This window comes from Melampsora larici-populina, assembly GCF_000204055.1.
Source record: "Melampsora larici-populina 98AG31 unplaced genomic scaffold MELLAscaffold_52, whole genome shotgun sequence".
In the NCBI taxonomy this organism is placed as follows: Eukaryota; Fungi; Basidiomycota; class Pucciniomycetes; order Pucciniales; family Melampsoraceae; genus Melampsora; species Melampsora laricis-populina.
Window position 1 is genome coordinate 348,471 of NW_006768816.1, and position 13,396 is coordinate 361,866.

The 13,396-nt window shown below is 43.7% G+C and overlaps 2 protein-coding genes across 2 annotated transcripts; both read right to left on the bottom strand.

The window, feature by feature from the left end:
• Positions 1-5,989: 5,989 nt before the first annotated feature.
• On the bottom strand, positions 5,990-7,120 carry MELLADRAFT_92765 (uncharacterized protein; the record flags this gene model as incomplete). The annotated part of the gene is made up of 3 exons (XM_007415634.1): positions 5,990-6,549; positions 6,744-6,914; positions 6,973-7,120. 3 exons carry the CDS (start codon positions 7,118-7,120, stop codon positions 5,990-5,992), a joined length of 879 nt encoding a protein of 292 aa, XP_007415696.1.
• Positions 7,121-9,469: 2,349 nt separating this feature from the next.
• Positions 9,470-13,114, bottom strand: MELLADRAFT_111294 (uncharacterized protein; the record flags this gene model as incomplete). The annotated part of the gene is made up of 5 exons (XM_007415633.1): positions 9,470-9,525; positions 9,842-10,486; positions 10,958-11,295; positions 12,172-12,616; positions 12,736-13,114. The coding sequence occupies 5 exons, from the start codon at positions 13,112-13,114 to the stop codon at positions 9,470-9,472; spliced, it is 1,863 nt and encodes a 620-aa protein (XP_007415695.1).
• Positions 13,115-13,396: the final 282 nt, after the last annotated feature.

A 13,396-nucleotide genomic window follows, 5' to 3' on the forward strand; every position in this document is an offset into this window, starting at 1 on the left:
TGATTGCTGACTGGAAAATACCTGGCAAAGTGCCTGGAGTCCGTAAAGGTATACCAATGGGGATTAAACGCTTGTGTGTGCGTAATGTGAAGCGACACCGTACGCCAAGACTTGTTCATCGGATCCGAAAAATTGGCGACAAATTGTTCAAGAGACTTCGTCGACCTGATTGTGGGTTCATCTATACCTCAAATAGTTATGTCTCGATCACTCATGCGTTTGGGTTTACTTCTGTAGTTATCAAAGATTCAAGAAGAACATCAGGACCAGGTGTTCCAATGGCAAGCGACTTGCCAATCTCGATGGACAATCAGCCTTTCATCAACGATCATGATGGCACTCTTCAAGCAAATTCTGAAAGTGACGAAGAACACTTGTTTATGGAGCATAACTTACTTGACAATCATACGTCGACTTCTAGCAATTGTAGCACTTCGAACACAGTTCCCGCTTCACTATCCACTGGGACCCATATCGAGAGAGAGTCAAATGATTCTCCTTTATCACCACTCAGACCACGCAAGCGCTCTCGTGACAGGATGGATGACTCTGAAGGTAAGGCTCACACTTATTCATCGAATTTCTGCTAACGAAAAACTATCAATACTCCAGATTTGACCATTACCAAGCGAGCAAGGATTCACACCGATTCGTATAGATTCAAGACGGTCTTGGAGCTCAAAGATCTACATAGGCATGTGAGAGACATGCTGTATGGTTAGTCATTCACTCCTATAAATGATATCGAATATGACGATTGCTGACTGGAAAACATCAGGCAAAGTGCCTGGAATCGATGAAGATATATCAATGGGGATCAAACGTTTGTATGTGTGTAATGCGATGCAGAGAACGTTTGAACACATCGATAATATCTTTCGAGAGCTGTTGTTAGATGAGGATGTTATCATGGATGATGTACATGATGTTTCATCATAAGTATGAGGTATATATCGATTTGAGGCTTTTTCCACTTTCAATCTTATGTTCCCTGCCTGTGGGTTCGAACGGCTCTTTCGTATATATGAGTAATTATTTCAGAATTGGATATCATGGAAAATTTTATATCGAAGCTCCTGGTTGTAAAATCAAGGCTGAAGTTTGGACAATGAGCTTTCAAAAGTTCACATATTCATCATGCCACGCTGCCATAGGGCTGAACTTGATTTCCCAGTCCGATAATTCAAAGATGAAAGAATTCCAATCAGTGAAGCTCTTTGAATATAGCTAGAACAACGGTGACAAAGACGCTTCCATCTGTGTTTGCAGATGATCGTGGAATGGGGATGAACTACTGTCCATCTTCCTCTTCTTGCTGCATCGACACTAGCAAACGAAATTGGGATTTTGAGGATTTTGAGGATTTTGGGGTCTACAACCACCGCACCTCCATCAACTTGACTGACTATTGCATGTGTTGACTACTGTGGATCATAGAACATCAAGACAGGTGCTATATCTCAGATTGAATGGGTAAACTTTTGGCTAGAGATAACCAAAAGTTTACAAATCAGTCATATTGAGTATAAAAGGGATCACCATTTTTTAAGCTCAACGTCTTACGAGCTGTCATGCTCGTCAAAGTTGGTCTTTGACTGATTGTGATGTGTACACTTCACTCTTGCTTACCACCCATCACTTACATACATCTGGTCAGCCTTCTGACTACAGTGTTCGAAGCAATATTGATTTGTCGAAGTGATGAGGTTTTGTTTACAGATTGATACTTTTTCGTGGTCTCCATGACTGGCCCGATTGCCACTTCCAATGTTGCGAAAGCTTGTCATCGTCATGTATTGCATGGTTGGGACCTTTTTAATTATCTTGTTAAGAACAACGTACACTTCAAGTTCGAATCATATACGACAATTCGAAGGCTTGCCATTTGTAGTTCCATGGTCATCCTTTTGATCTTGAACCAATCACGCGTTTGTTAACTCTGACGTGTAGCTTGACGTAGACATCAAATTACCTTGTAGAACACTGAGCGTGATTACGTACTGAGTGATTTGAAAGCTTACTATTGCATATTTTGCATTACTCAGGGAGGATGCGCAAAGTCGACTTTGGAAAATCGTAGAATACATACCTGAGTTTAAGATTTACATATCAGCAAGATTCAAACCGCTTGGGTGTTAAAGCTTACTTTTGACACCTTTGCCTGACGAATAAACCAGCCGAGTCCCGGACTTTGTTCCCCTCATCAATCGCTCAATCCAAACTTCATAATCCCCTCTCCCTATCTTCCTTTCAAAATTCCACATACACATCAAACAGTCCTCACATCCTTCGCCTTTCTAAATTCCTTGTTCGAACTTCGAACTCCTAACTTTATCACCCTTTTTTCGTTTCTAAATCCCTAGTCCAATCATCTGTCTCAGTCCTTCATTTCAGATGGAACACTCAAAAGGCCTTACTCCAGACGAGGAATCCCGCCTCCCGGGTACTCTCATAGAAAAATCTGGATCCCCTCGACCGGTTCGTTCAAACAGTCTTCACATTTCTTTCCTTTCCAAATTCCTCGTTCGAACTTCGAATTTCGGAATTCATCACACTTTTTATGTTTCTAAACCCCTTGTCCGACCATTTCTCTCACTTTTCACTTAGAAACATTCGCAAGTCCGTACTCCCGATGAGGAATCTCTCATACCGGGTACTATTATAGAAATCAAATTTAAATTCCCTCGATCGATTCGTTGTGAGACCGAGCCGGACGAGGCTTTGATCGGGAAACAAAAGTACTCCAAGGTGTACGAGTTTGCCAATCCGTGTTCAAGATGCACCAACACTGGTCGTATCTGTGTGACTAGTGGCACGAAATCCGTCAAGTGCGAGTGGTGCAGGGTTTCGAAGATACCTTGTGACGTCAATGCAGTGGAAACTGTGCACTTCAAGTGGCTGCAAAACGGAAGCCTCTCCCCTGACTCGAAATTCGACACCAAGACCAAAGCATTGAGCACTGATCTCCCTGACGAAATCTCCCTGTTGGATCCAGAAGACAAAGCTAGGGTTGTTGACACTACACAAAATATAATATTTTCTGGGCAGAAAATTAAATTATTGATACACAAAAATATTGAGAGGCCAGGAGAAGGGCAAAAAATGAATAAAAATATGCATCTTGTTCCCTGCGTTGAGAACTTCACTCTGCATATTTTTCCGTATTTTTACAGTCCATATTGATAAGTGTACTAACAATAAACCTTCATAATCATCCAATTACAACCTGTAACAAGCACTGAAATTTGGCTCATTAGTGTTTAAAGAAACTTTTGATTTCTGAAAACACCTATAACTTTGTCAAATCTGCCTCAAAACACTCGATTTTAAGTGCATTAGAAAGCTGAACTCCACCTCTCGAACTATGTAGCTAGTATGACAATCATTCTATGGATCTGTATGTACAAATGTATAAAAAAGATGATATCTTTTTTAGCAAACCAGCATGCTGTGTGGTCCTATTATGAACTATTTGGAGGACAACTCCAGCTTACCAATGCACCCAAAATCGAGCGTTTTGGACCGGAATTGAAAAAGTTATGAGTATTTTGAGAAATCAAAAGTTTCTCTAAACACTAATGAGCCAAATTTCAGTGCTTGTTACAGGTTGTAATTGGATGATTGTGAAGGTTTATTGTTAGTACACTTATCAATATGGACTGTAAAAATACGCAAAAATATGCAGAGTGAAGTTCTCAACGCAGGGAACAAGATGCATATTTTTATTCATTTTTTGCTCTCCTCCTGGCCTCTCAATATTTTTGTGTATCAATAATTTAATTTTCTGCCCAGAAAATATTATCTTTCTTGTAGTGTGATTGGTCATCAAGGACACAAGGTAGGTGATGCTTGCTGCATTGCGTCTGCTTGGAGATGCGTGTTCGAACTGACAAGTGTTTCTTCATAGATGTCAATCCTCTCGATCCCAGTCCACTGCAAAATTTCAGTGTGGAGATACCTTTGGCTAGGAAATCGGGGTCAAGAATCATACAGGATGATATAAGGGCCGACCGATATCTTCAACGTGTAATGGGATGGCGACGAAGCTCTGAGGCACCACCCTTCCGCCCCTTGGGCTTCAATACGATGCCTGTTGAGGAGAGACCCAGTCGATTGAACAAGAGAACTACCCCGGATCCCGCTAGATCTGAAGAAGAAGAGGATCGACCCAAACGAAAAATCAGAGTCAAGATTCGAAAGCCCCCAGGTTTGGAGGTCGACCACTCTTCCTCCCCTACTGTTCATTTGATGCCTCGAACTTCCCATCCACAACCCTCTCAACTCTCCTCCTTGGCTCCTGCTCGATCCCTACCCCCACCTTCCATCGGACGTGCTATTTCACCAGTCGCTGCGCCCCCTCTTTCGAACCTGGCAGCTCCTTGCTCTTCACATGCTACTCCTAAACCCCCGAACCTGCCATCGAATAAGCCTCCGCACTCCCGTCAAAGCCCTGTGATTCTTGAAAGTTCTCCACCCCCGGTTTTGGAAGACACTTCGAAAGTTCCTTTATTTCGACTTTCTTCACCATTGGAAAGCGAGGAACGAACCAACGAACAAGTCCAATATCCCGATGACGAAGACAGAGCCACTGGAAAACATGGACAAGTGGTAGATGATCCTACGAGATTGAACAAGGCAGTAGGAGCTGCTGGAACTGAATTAGAGCACCAGTTTTCTCTTGCACAACATGGTGGAAACCAGCGGTCCGAAAACACTCAGAAAGATTGGGGCGATGATATTGATTCAGATGATAGCTCTGTAGACTGGGGTGTAGTCGAGCCCAACAATTTTGATGGTAACGTGGTGGCGGAGCAGATGAAGAAGGCAGCAAAAGATATGGAGAGATTCATGGCAAGCAAAATGTTGGAAATTGCTGCTTTGATCCCAGCCGGTCATAACTTTAATAATTTCATTGCTATGCGTAAAGCGATACAAGATCAGTGGAAAGGATATAAGGAAAAAGTGAATGAGGCTGTCAAGCCTTTACAAAAATTATAAATTAATGTTGTTATTTCTGTTTACTTGCTTTGATAAAAAATGGTGGCCCGTATATTTCTATCTTTGTTCCTTTCGAAGTCTCAAAATCAAGTTCCTGAATGTAAAGTGTCCCAATTTTAATGATGGACGTAAGATATAAAAATTTGATAATTTCAACGTGTCTGTACAGTCTGCCCTTCTTTGAGAATTCAAACTTTGAACGCCAACATCGATTTCCAGTTCCAGTTCCAGTTCGACTTCAACGAGCTTTGAGCTTCAAGCTTCAAGTTCAGATGTTTCGACATTCGAAAGTTCGATTTACAAGATCACTTCGATTTTTTGCTTGTCGGAAGATTGAAACTCAAGTCATTTGGAGAGGATCCAAAATAGCTTTTGAGACTCACACCTCCATCACCGCACCGGGAAAGGAATCTGAATGATACCCTGCGTTTGACCGTAGTTGTACAGCGCTAAATCCAATCTTTTCAAGGATGGGCGTTCGAAGTGACTACCATAAAGCATGAAGGCTCATTTAGAGCCCAAATTAAGTATGCCTATCTCCTCGACTCACAGTCTTCACAATTCCCTCTGATATCCATATCTGAATGACAATGATGAGAAAATCTTGAGATACTTACATAAATGTATAATTATATAATGACTTTCTCAGCATGTAAAATTGATAGCATACATGTATTACCCAATTGAGAGGATGTGTTTAGTGGACCAAGAGAAAAGCTAAGCAAATCAGTTTAGAAAACTATAGGATTAACTTGAGTAGCACTATATCTGAGTTGATCAACTTGTGAATGATGGGAGTGGGAACTTGTGACTAAGATAGGCAGAAATAGACCAAGTGAAACTCGTCTGGTACGAGTGGACCTTTTAATTATCATACAAAAATATACGTGTTCTAGAATTCTCAGCCAACATCAACATTCAGAAAGGAGTACGAGAGAAATAAAACATAAATGTGAAAATCAATCAAGTTTGTACAAGGAAGACTTATATCTTATATATCCTTTCCAGCAATTGGCTTCCCGTGTATCCTCACCCGATAAATGCACGTATATCCAGAGTGTCCATAGTTTGAGGTGATTTTGAAAAGTACTTTACTGTACACCAAAGGATGTGTTCTTGGTATTTCGAAATTCTGTAAGGGTGAGCTGGGGCTAGAGATGCTGTATACTCCTTTGAACAAAAGAGTCCCGTTCGCTGATTGATTGTGATTGTCATCGAGGCCCCAAAGTTCGAATTCTCTAGGTGCCGCGGTGATGTCATTTTGCGCTAATTGCGCTCCAATGTGTTCAATTGACAAGGAGGTGATGTCAATGGTTCGACTGAGGCCTATCCCTAGCTGTCCAACTGGTCCTTCCAAAGGCCAACAGTTTCCGGCTGAACCATCACCTTTCAGTGCAATTTCTGGTAAACTCGCCTGTAAGTTGGATCCACGTAATGCTCTCCACCAAGAGAGACACTGTCTCCAAGTTGTAGAGGGAACAAAGGAGGGTGAAGTCAAGGATTGAATCACATATCCTCCAGTTTTTAGAAAAGCAAAGTCTCTTTGGCCATCTCAATCCTTGATGCATTGCTTGAAAGCTTCGTGTGCCATGTAGCTCGTTTCCATTTCCAGATCGCCCGACGAAGAGCAATCCTCTGTAATTCTACCCAGCTGATTGTTGTCCCCGGTTCGTAATTTATTTTCCTGCGTGATGGTATGTATCTGATTTCAATGTCATCTATTTCTGTGTACACACGAACATGACCTGTTGCTACTGGCACCGCTCCTTGCACGTCGGGGTTAGGGGTTTGAAGTTCCACCATGGAAGCTGTGTCGCCACTTGAAGTTTGGGAGTTCAGGTGTACTCGCATGTACTGGAGGTCACCTTCGGCTTTTTTCAAACGTCGATCAAGAAGGTGAATCCGACCGCATGTAGCTATATGAGAGGTTGAATCAGCCTTCAAGACATAGACCGAGTTTAAACATGCACGAACTCATCGCAAGGAATATCAATAACCAAATATGCATTGCAGGGGCATGTCGTGAAAGTTCAGTGATAGCTTTCCTAGCTCGTAGTCCAGCGCTACGACCGAAGCTGAGTGGTACTCCCTCGCTTGACTGGCATACCTCAAGACTTGGCATTATGGGTTGGGTAATGTCTTGTATCGAATTTAATTATGGGCTTTGGATAAGGTCAAAGGCTTATAGCTTGCGAAGATTAACCACTGCTTCAATGAGGAGAGAAAATAGATATCAGAATGAATCGAGTGCAAGCCGCGAGTTGAGAGTAATTCATGTAACCATCGAGTTCATAGATATATATACTGACAACTGACATCACAGATGCACTATGTTCATGAGTTCCATGCGCCGGACTGAGCCCGGATGGCTGAGATGAAACGTCTTGGACAGAACGCAAAAACGTGGAATACGCAAGCAAACATTGGCGCCTTTGTGTGCACGTATCCCAGCCAAAAGTACTGTTACATACATAGCGCAACTTGGGAGATGAGATTGATTCTCTGAGGAATCTTTTTCCGAAGTTCCTGCGGACCCAAGTACCTGAGCTAAGCTGCGTAGTGGAGTGTTGGACTCCAGAATTCAAGGATGAACATTCACATATCTGAACGGCGTCTGGCTCGTTGTTGAGCTGATGGACTCGATCATAGCTCAAGAAAGGAGGCCTGGGTTAAACTCAATTAAACTTACATAGAGCAAGGAAGTTCAAACTCAAATCTGAACCGAGTCTGAATTGTTGAGTCTGACTTGTTGTTGAGCTGATAGACTCGATACCTCCATAAAGGTGGCGTGGGCTGAACTCAATCAAGCGCACTTAGAGCAACGAAGTTCGAACTATCCCCATCCGTCGTAAGATTAGCCAGCCATCAACCTCGCAGACACTGACACTTGGACTGTTTTGGTTGTTAACAATTTGTACCGCACCCAATTCCTTTCGAAATGAGTGTTTCTTCCGGTGGCGGGACATCCTACAATCATGTACTACGAATTGAATCAAGTGAGGCACCAGCTTCATCCCGCCACAAGAGATCATATGGGGGTGTACTAGAAGCCGAATCAAGTGACGCGTCAGCGCAGGATTTTCACTCAATCAAATGCCGCAAAGTGGGGAGTATGGTGGGTTCATCATATACTTGAAATCTGGACTTCCTTGAGATGACTAAGTCTCCTATCTCTTCAACACTTCTACTAACAAGTCTCATCGAACACCGCCTGATTCAAGGTTGGATGATCAACAATTCATCAATCACCTCATGAATAACGCTGGATTTGCCGACTCAACAGGAAGATACACAGACGCTGTAGCAATATATCTGCAACTCCTGGATTTGTATACCGCCAACATGTTAAAATGTGAAAGCAAAAACGGTGTGACCAACACTGCCAGCATTAAATAGGTTCCCTGGCGGGAAAATGGGTACCCCAGGGGACATCATTTTCCAAATTTCTTTAGCAGACATGTCTTGGAGACATGGACTAGGCCAGATGTTAAATGCAATGAGAAGCGTGAAACCTTAACAAAGGGAGTACTTCATTAAAAGGAGAGTAAACTACTTTGAAAACAGCGTAATTTGAACTACAATATATGCAGCCAAAGTGAAGGTATCTCAGTGAAGGTATCTCAACACCTCCTCAATCTGACTGAGTTCAAAACCTTAACAGAAAGCCTCAAGCCAATACCCCATACAATTTCCCCTTGTCTACAGTTTGGGGTTACAGAGTGGAGCAGCCTGCGCCACACATTTATAGACATAAGGCAGATATGCACATATAGCAAGTCTAAGTGAGTGGTATACCACATTGGGCTGATGCAATGTGATGTGCCCAACGCGGCCACACATCACATTGGCACTGCGAAATCTGTCATTGTCAGCCAGTATTGCAGTGTGTACTGGCTCACACCAATGTCTTGCACCACAGTGGTACAATGCACACTACATTTCCCTGTGATGACATGGGTTCCATTAGCCCGTGTTGCGCATAAAGGATGTTGCACACAATACAATCCAACACAATTCCACAACAGGGACACGTGGATCACAATGGATAAATCAATCTGACATTGGCCCAAGTCTTTTATCAGGGTCACAAAGCAAGCCTCAGATACTCATCTTGAACATGCAGTTCAAAGAATACACGCTCAAGTATCTCTGGACTCTGTGGGGAGCAGGTTTTTTGAGATCCTTCCCAGCCAGACAAATGCATCATGACTGACATATGATATTATACTTCATTAGCTCAAGCCCTAATAGTGTTCCTGCAAGGTCATTTTTTAACCAGTCAATAAATACAAGTAGTGGCAAACCAACCAATATCCTCACACCAAAAATAGTACAGATACAGTATATCTTGCTTGGTATCAAAAAATGAACATCAACTTGATAGTATCTTCATACTTCAAGTACAGGTTGACCTGTGCCTCCAGATGTGACAAGATAACATGGATTATGGATTCATGAAAATTGTATTCGTTTAAGCCCATATCACCAGAGCACATAGCAAGGAATCATTTGCTTTCCAGTTGTGATCTATATAAATTCTCAAGCTTGTTGAGAAAACTACTTTACATTTGCATTTATGACCTCTTTAAGCGTCCTCATCATTTCCAAAACATGATATCTTCTTCAGCACCTCAAACAAGTAGATATAGATGTAGTTTGATTTTCAAAGACAAAAGAGACTTTAAAAGAGACCATAAAAAAGTTGTATCAATGACTATCACACTCGAGTACAATTGTAATCAGACTTACCTACGCTACAGCTAATGGTCAAGGGAAACCATTGCAATGGTTTTGAGATTCAAGAGGAAATGTATCTTGTTTGGTTCGTAGACAATCCACGCACACTGAGCCTTTATCTCGCTAATATGGGTCAGTCGAGCTGTGCTGGAAATCTCTAGGCGTAAATTTACCTGCATGTCAGGTAAGTTTATCTTGGCGAAAGGGTCGGGCTTCTCCGATGGCACTGGTGCAAAGTATCTAACCATGAGCCACGTATCAGACACTGGTGGTCGATTTCCAGTCGGACACCGTTCATGTTTGAATATAGACATGATTTTTCCAAACAAAGTGGCACCATTTGACCGTGAAACCACGTGAACTACGCTGTTCTTCGGATCACGTTCAAAGGTGGTGTAATGTACTCCTTCGTGGCAAATTCCAGTCTCAAACATTGCATGTGACGTAACCGGCGCGAACTCGGCAGCAAGTGTATCAGGTAGATCAGACCATTCATGGGATGCTAGCCAGGTACAGTTTTCTGCATGAAAAGCATTCAGGCGCTTCACGAGTTGATGTGAGATCGTATCGTCAAGAGGCTGGGATTTTGATTGATTGGAAGAATCTGGCTCAAAAGGGACTGGATCAAAAATGTCCTTGAGCTGTTGGACAAGCGGTTTCAAGCTGATCGGGATCTTAGACTCGTCCTCGAGCAAGGCAGCTATATTGCCTGCACGACAAAAGCTCGACAGGAAAGTAATCTCGAGCTCACCTGTCACACAAAAAAGGTCAGCCATTCTGAGAAGGGGAAGTTCAAGGTACAGCAATTACTTACCTAAGTGATTGTTATGACATGCTTTCAAGATTCGACCCATCAATCTTTCAAATGGAAATGACCACCAAGCTCGGACGGGTCCGAACTTGGCAAGGATGTCGGGAAGATGCAGGGCGATATGGTGGTTGGGAGCGAAAGAAGAGTCTTTGAAGAGCTCGAGAGAGCTGTGTAGATATGTTTGGAGGTGTTCTCGAAGTCTCGAGATCCGCTCGGAGGTCATGCTCCGCTTGAGCGCTAGGTTAGTCAAGCATACCAGGTGACCAAAGTCGTGCAGGAGAGCTGCGTTTGACTGGTCCTCACCAGTCCACTGAGGAATCAAAATGAGAGGCAACTGTACCGTAAATAGAATCCGCAATTCGTCGGCCTTGAGCGTGGCCGAGCCTTTTCAGCCAAGAGTTGGTAATATACGTTGAAGTGAAGATGGGCTCTGGATTCGTCGTATGCGTGAGTTGACAATGTCTAGTACATTTGAATCAAATACTACTGGGTTTCTCAGCGGGTGTTTATAGCTACCGTCCCAGCCGTAGAACATCTGGGCAAGAGGGTCGAAAGAATCATCGCCGGAAGACGTGTCTGATGCTAGAATGGCATCTGCGAGTGGAACCCCGACCTCTTGAGACTTATGTTGATATCTGTCACGATTTAGTATCCTAGTTGTTGATGCAGCTACTAGGTTTCTAAGTTGATTGGTCGTCATTGGTGATGGAGGAGGGTCGTTGTCCACCTCTTCTGACATTGCCCAGAATCTTGTGCAATGCCAAGAGAGGAGGCCGAGTAAGATGTTATGCATCGAGTCGATTACATGATAGTCCGTGACCTTCCAGTAATCCAGCTCGACCATGACTGAGTATCGAACACCCGAATCTTCAAATATCTTCTGGCGCTCTTTTGCAGTTTCAGCATCTCGAGCAGCAAGTGCATGAGCTCGGTGCTCAGCTGAAGTTCTGAGTTTCCATGAGTTAGGATCGATGTTGTCAATCTCGTGTATGGTGATGTGACAAAGGGAACAGAAGCAAGTTGCACTGTGGTGAGCCATTCCGAGGGCACCCCGTAACGCTGGCAGATCTGCTATAAATGGCAAGACAGCCGCGCGTATCAGACGCCCTTCGGGATGGAGGGGAGTGCGAGAGAGCCAAATCCCTTCATGCCACAGGGAATTAAGTTGGGTGATAAGAGGACGCATGACCCAGTTGGTCTGCTCGAGAGACGGTGCTTTGGGACCAGGTGCAATACCAAAGAGATATATGTTCTCGGGTCGGAATCGGACGTTGAATGGTAAAGTCAAGCACACAAGAACAATAAAGGTAATAGTGGCAGATCGTCCACCGGGTTTCTTGCCTAAGGGTTGAATCCCATCCATAAACATTGCAAAGGTAAGATTGCCCGTCTCAGCAGTGTATTGTGTACCATCAGGCCCGCAAAACTCCTTCCAGATGAGTGACTGATGGATGTCCTGAACAGATGAATCGACGTCGAAAGGCTTTCGGGATTCTGCGAGGGATTTATCGAGAGCTTCTTCGATGGATGGTCGGCAGATGAAGCGGGCAATCCAGTTGTTCAAGTCTTGAAATGCGAATTTGCGGACGTGTTTCCCATTGGGCAGAAGTAAAGGTTGAGAGCACATTTGGAAAGCACAATCTTCAGGTGAGTCGTCTGGCGTAAAGACAGGGATTGATGACTCGTCGTAGCTTTCTACACCACCCGGAACACGATCCAACATGTGAACACATCTTGGAGGGGTGCTATCGACAGGATATAAAGCGAAGCAAGCCGAACAGCAATTGAAATATACCAGGTTCGGGTCGATTTCCAACCACCTGTGTACCGTTCTGATATCACGTGGGACTTGGCCAAGCGTGAGAGCTGTCGTGTTGGACATAGGTATCCCAGATGGTTCCCCCGTGATCCCGTGTGATAAAGTCAACTGAATAACATCCCGTTGGGCCCTTAGTAGCCAAGAAGCTGTGACAAGCGAAGAATGATCGAATACCGCCATGAGACTAGCCACCAAGGACATGTGAATTACAACCGGAATGTCACCGCGCAAACTGTGTGCTAGGATCCTAGCTTTGTGTGTAAAGAATGATTACATCAGTTCTGCTCTCCAAGTAAAGAACAGGACATACCCGATAACGTAGATTACAGAGATGTGAGTGGAAGTGAAAGTATTTTGAAAATATCCTCACTAGTGTCAAATGTGTTGTTGAATGCATTGGGGGGTTCTCCTTGAGAGGCTGCTCGAAAATTGGAACGCCCAGTTGGCTCCAAATCCATCGGCTCATCCAAAGCCGGAACTTGAATATCTTCTTGATCAAGTCGAAGATTGGGGCCACGATCAGGGTTTTCGACTGGATCACCCTGAAGATCGACATCCATGAGATCCGGATGACGACTATCCGTTTCGAGACGAGCAAGGACCTCGGCTCGCTGATCTGCCGATCGATGAATTCCACGAGTGATGCGAGGAATAAGCAGACCAGCCTGCTCGACGCCGTTGACAGGGTGAGTTTCCTTGATACACTTGGAGCATAGACATAGGACGACTGGCTGTTTTCCGTGACTCATGATTTTGGATATGTATATTTGAAGTTGGCGTTGAATTATATATATCAGTGGGATGAAGTTGTGAGTAGTAGACGTTAGTCGGAGTACTCACAACTGATAGTAGTAGACGCTAGTCGGAGGAAACAAAGGATATATAGCCCGGTGGAATTAGAACTGGCGGGTACTTCGACGTCTTGCTCTTCGGGGCCGGGGAAAAGGACCTATTCAATCTTCCAAGTCTTCGAAGTTTTGGATGATTGTGAGATGTGGAAAAATATGTAAGGATTGAATTAGGTGTTTTTT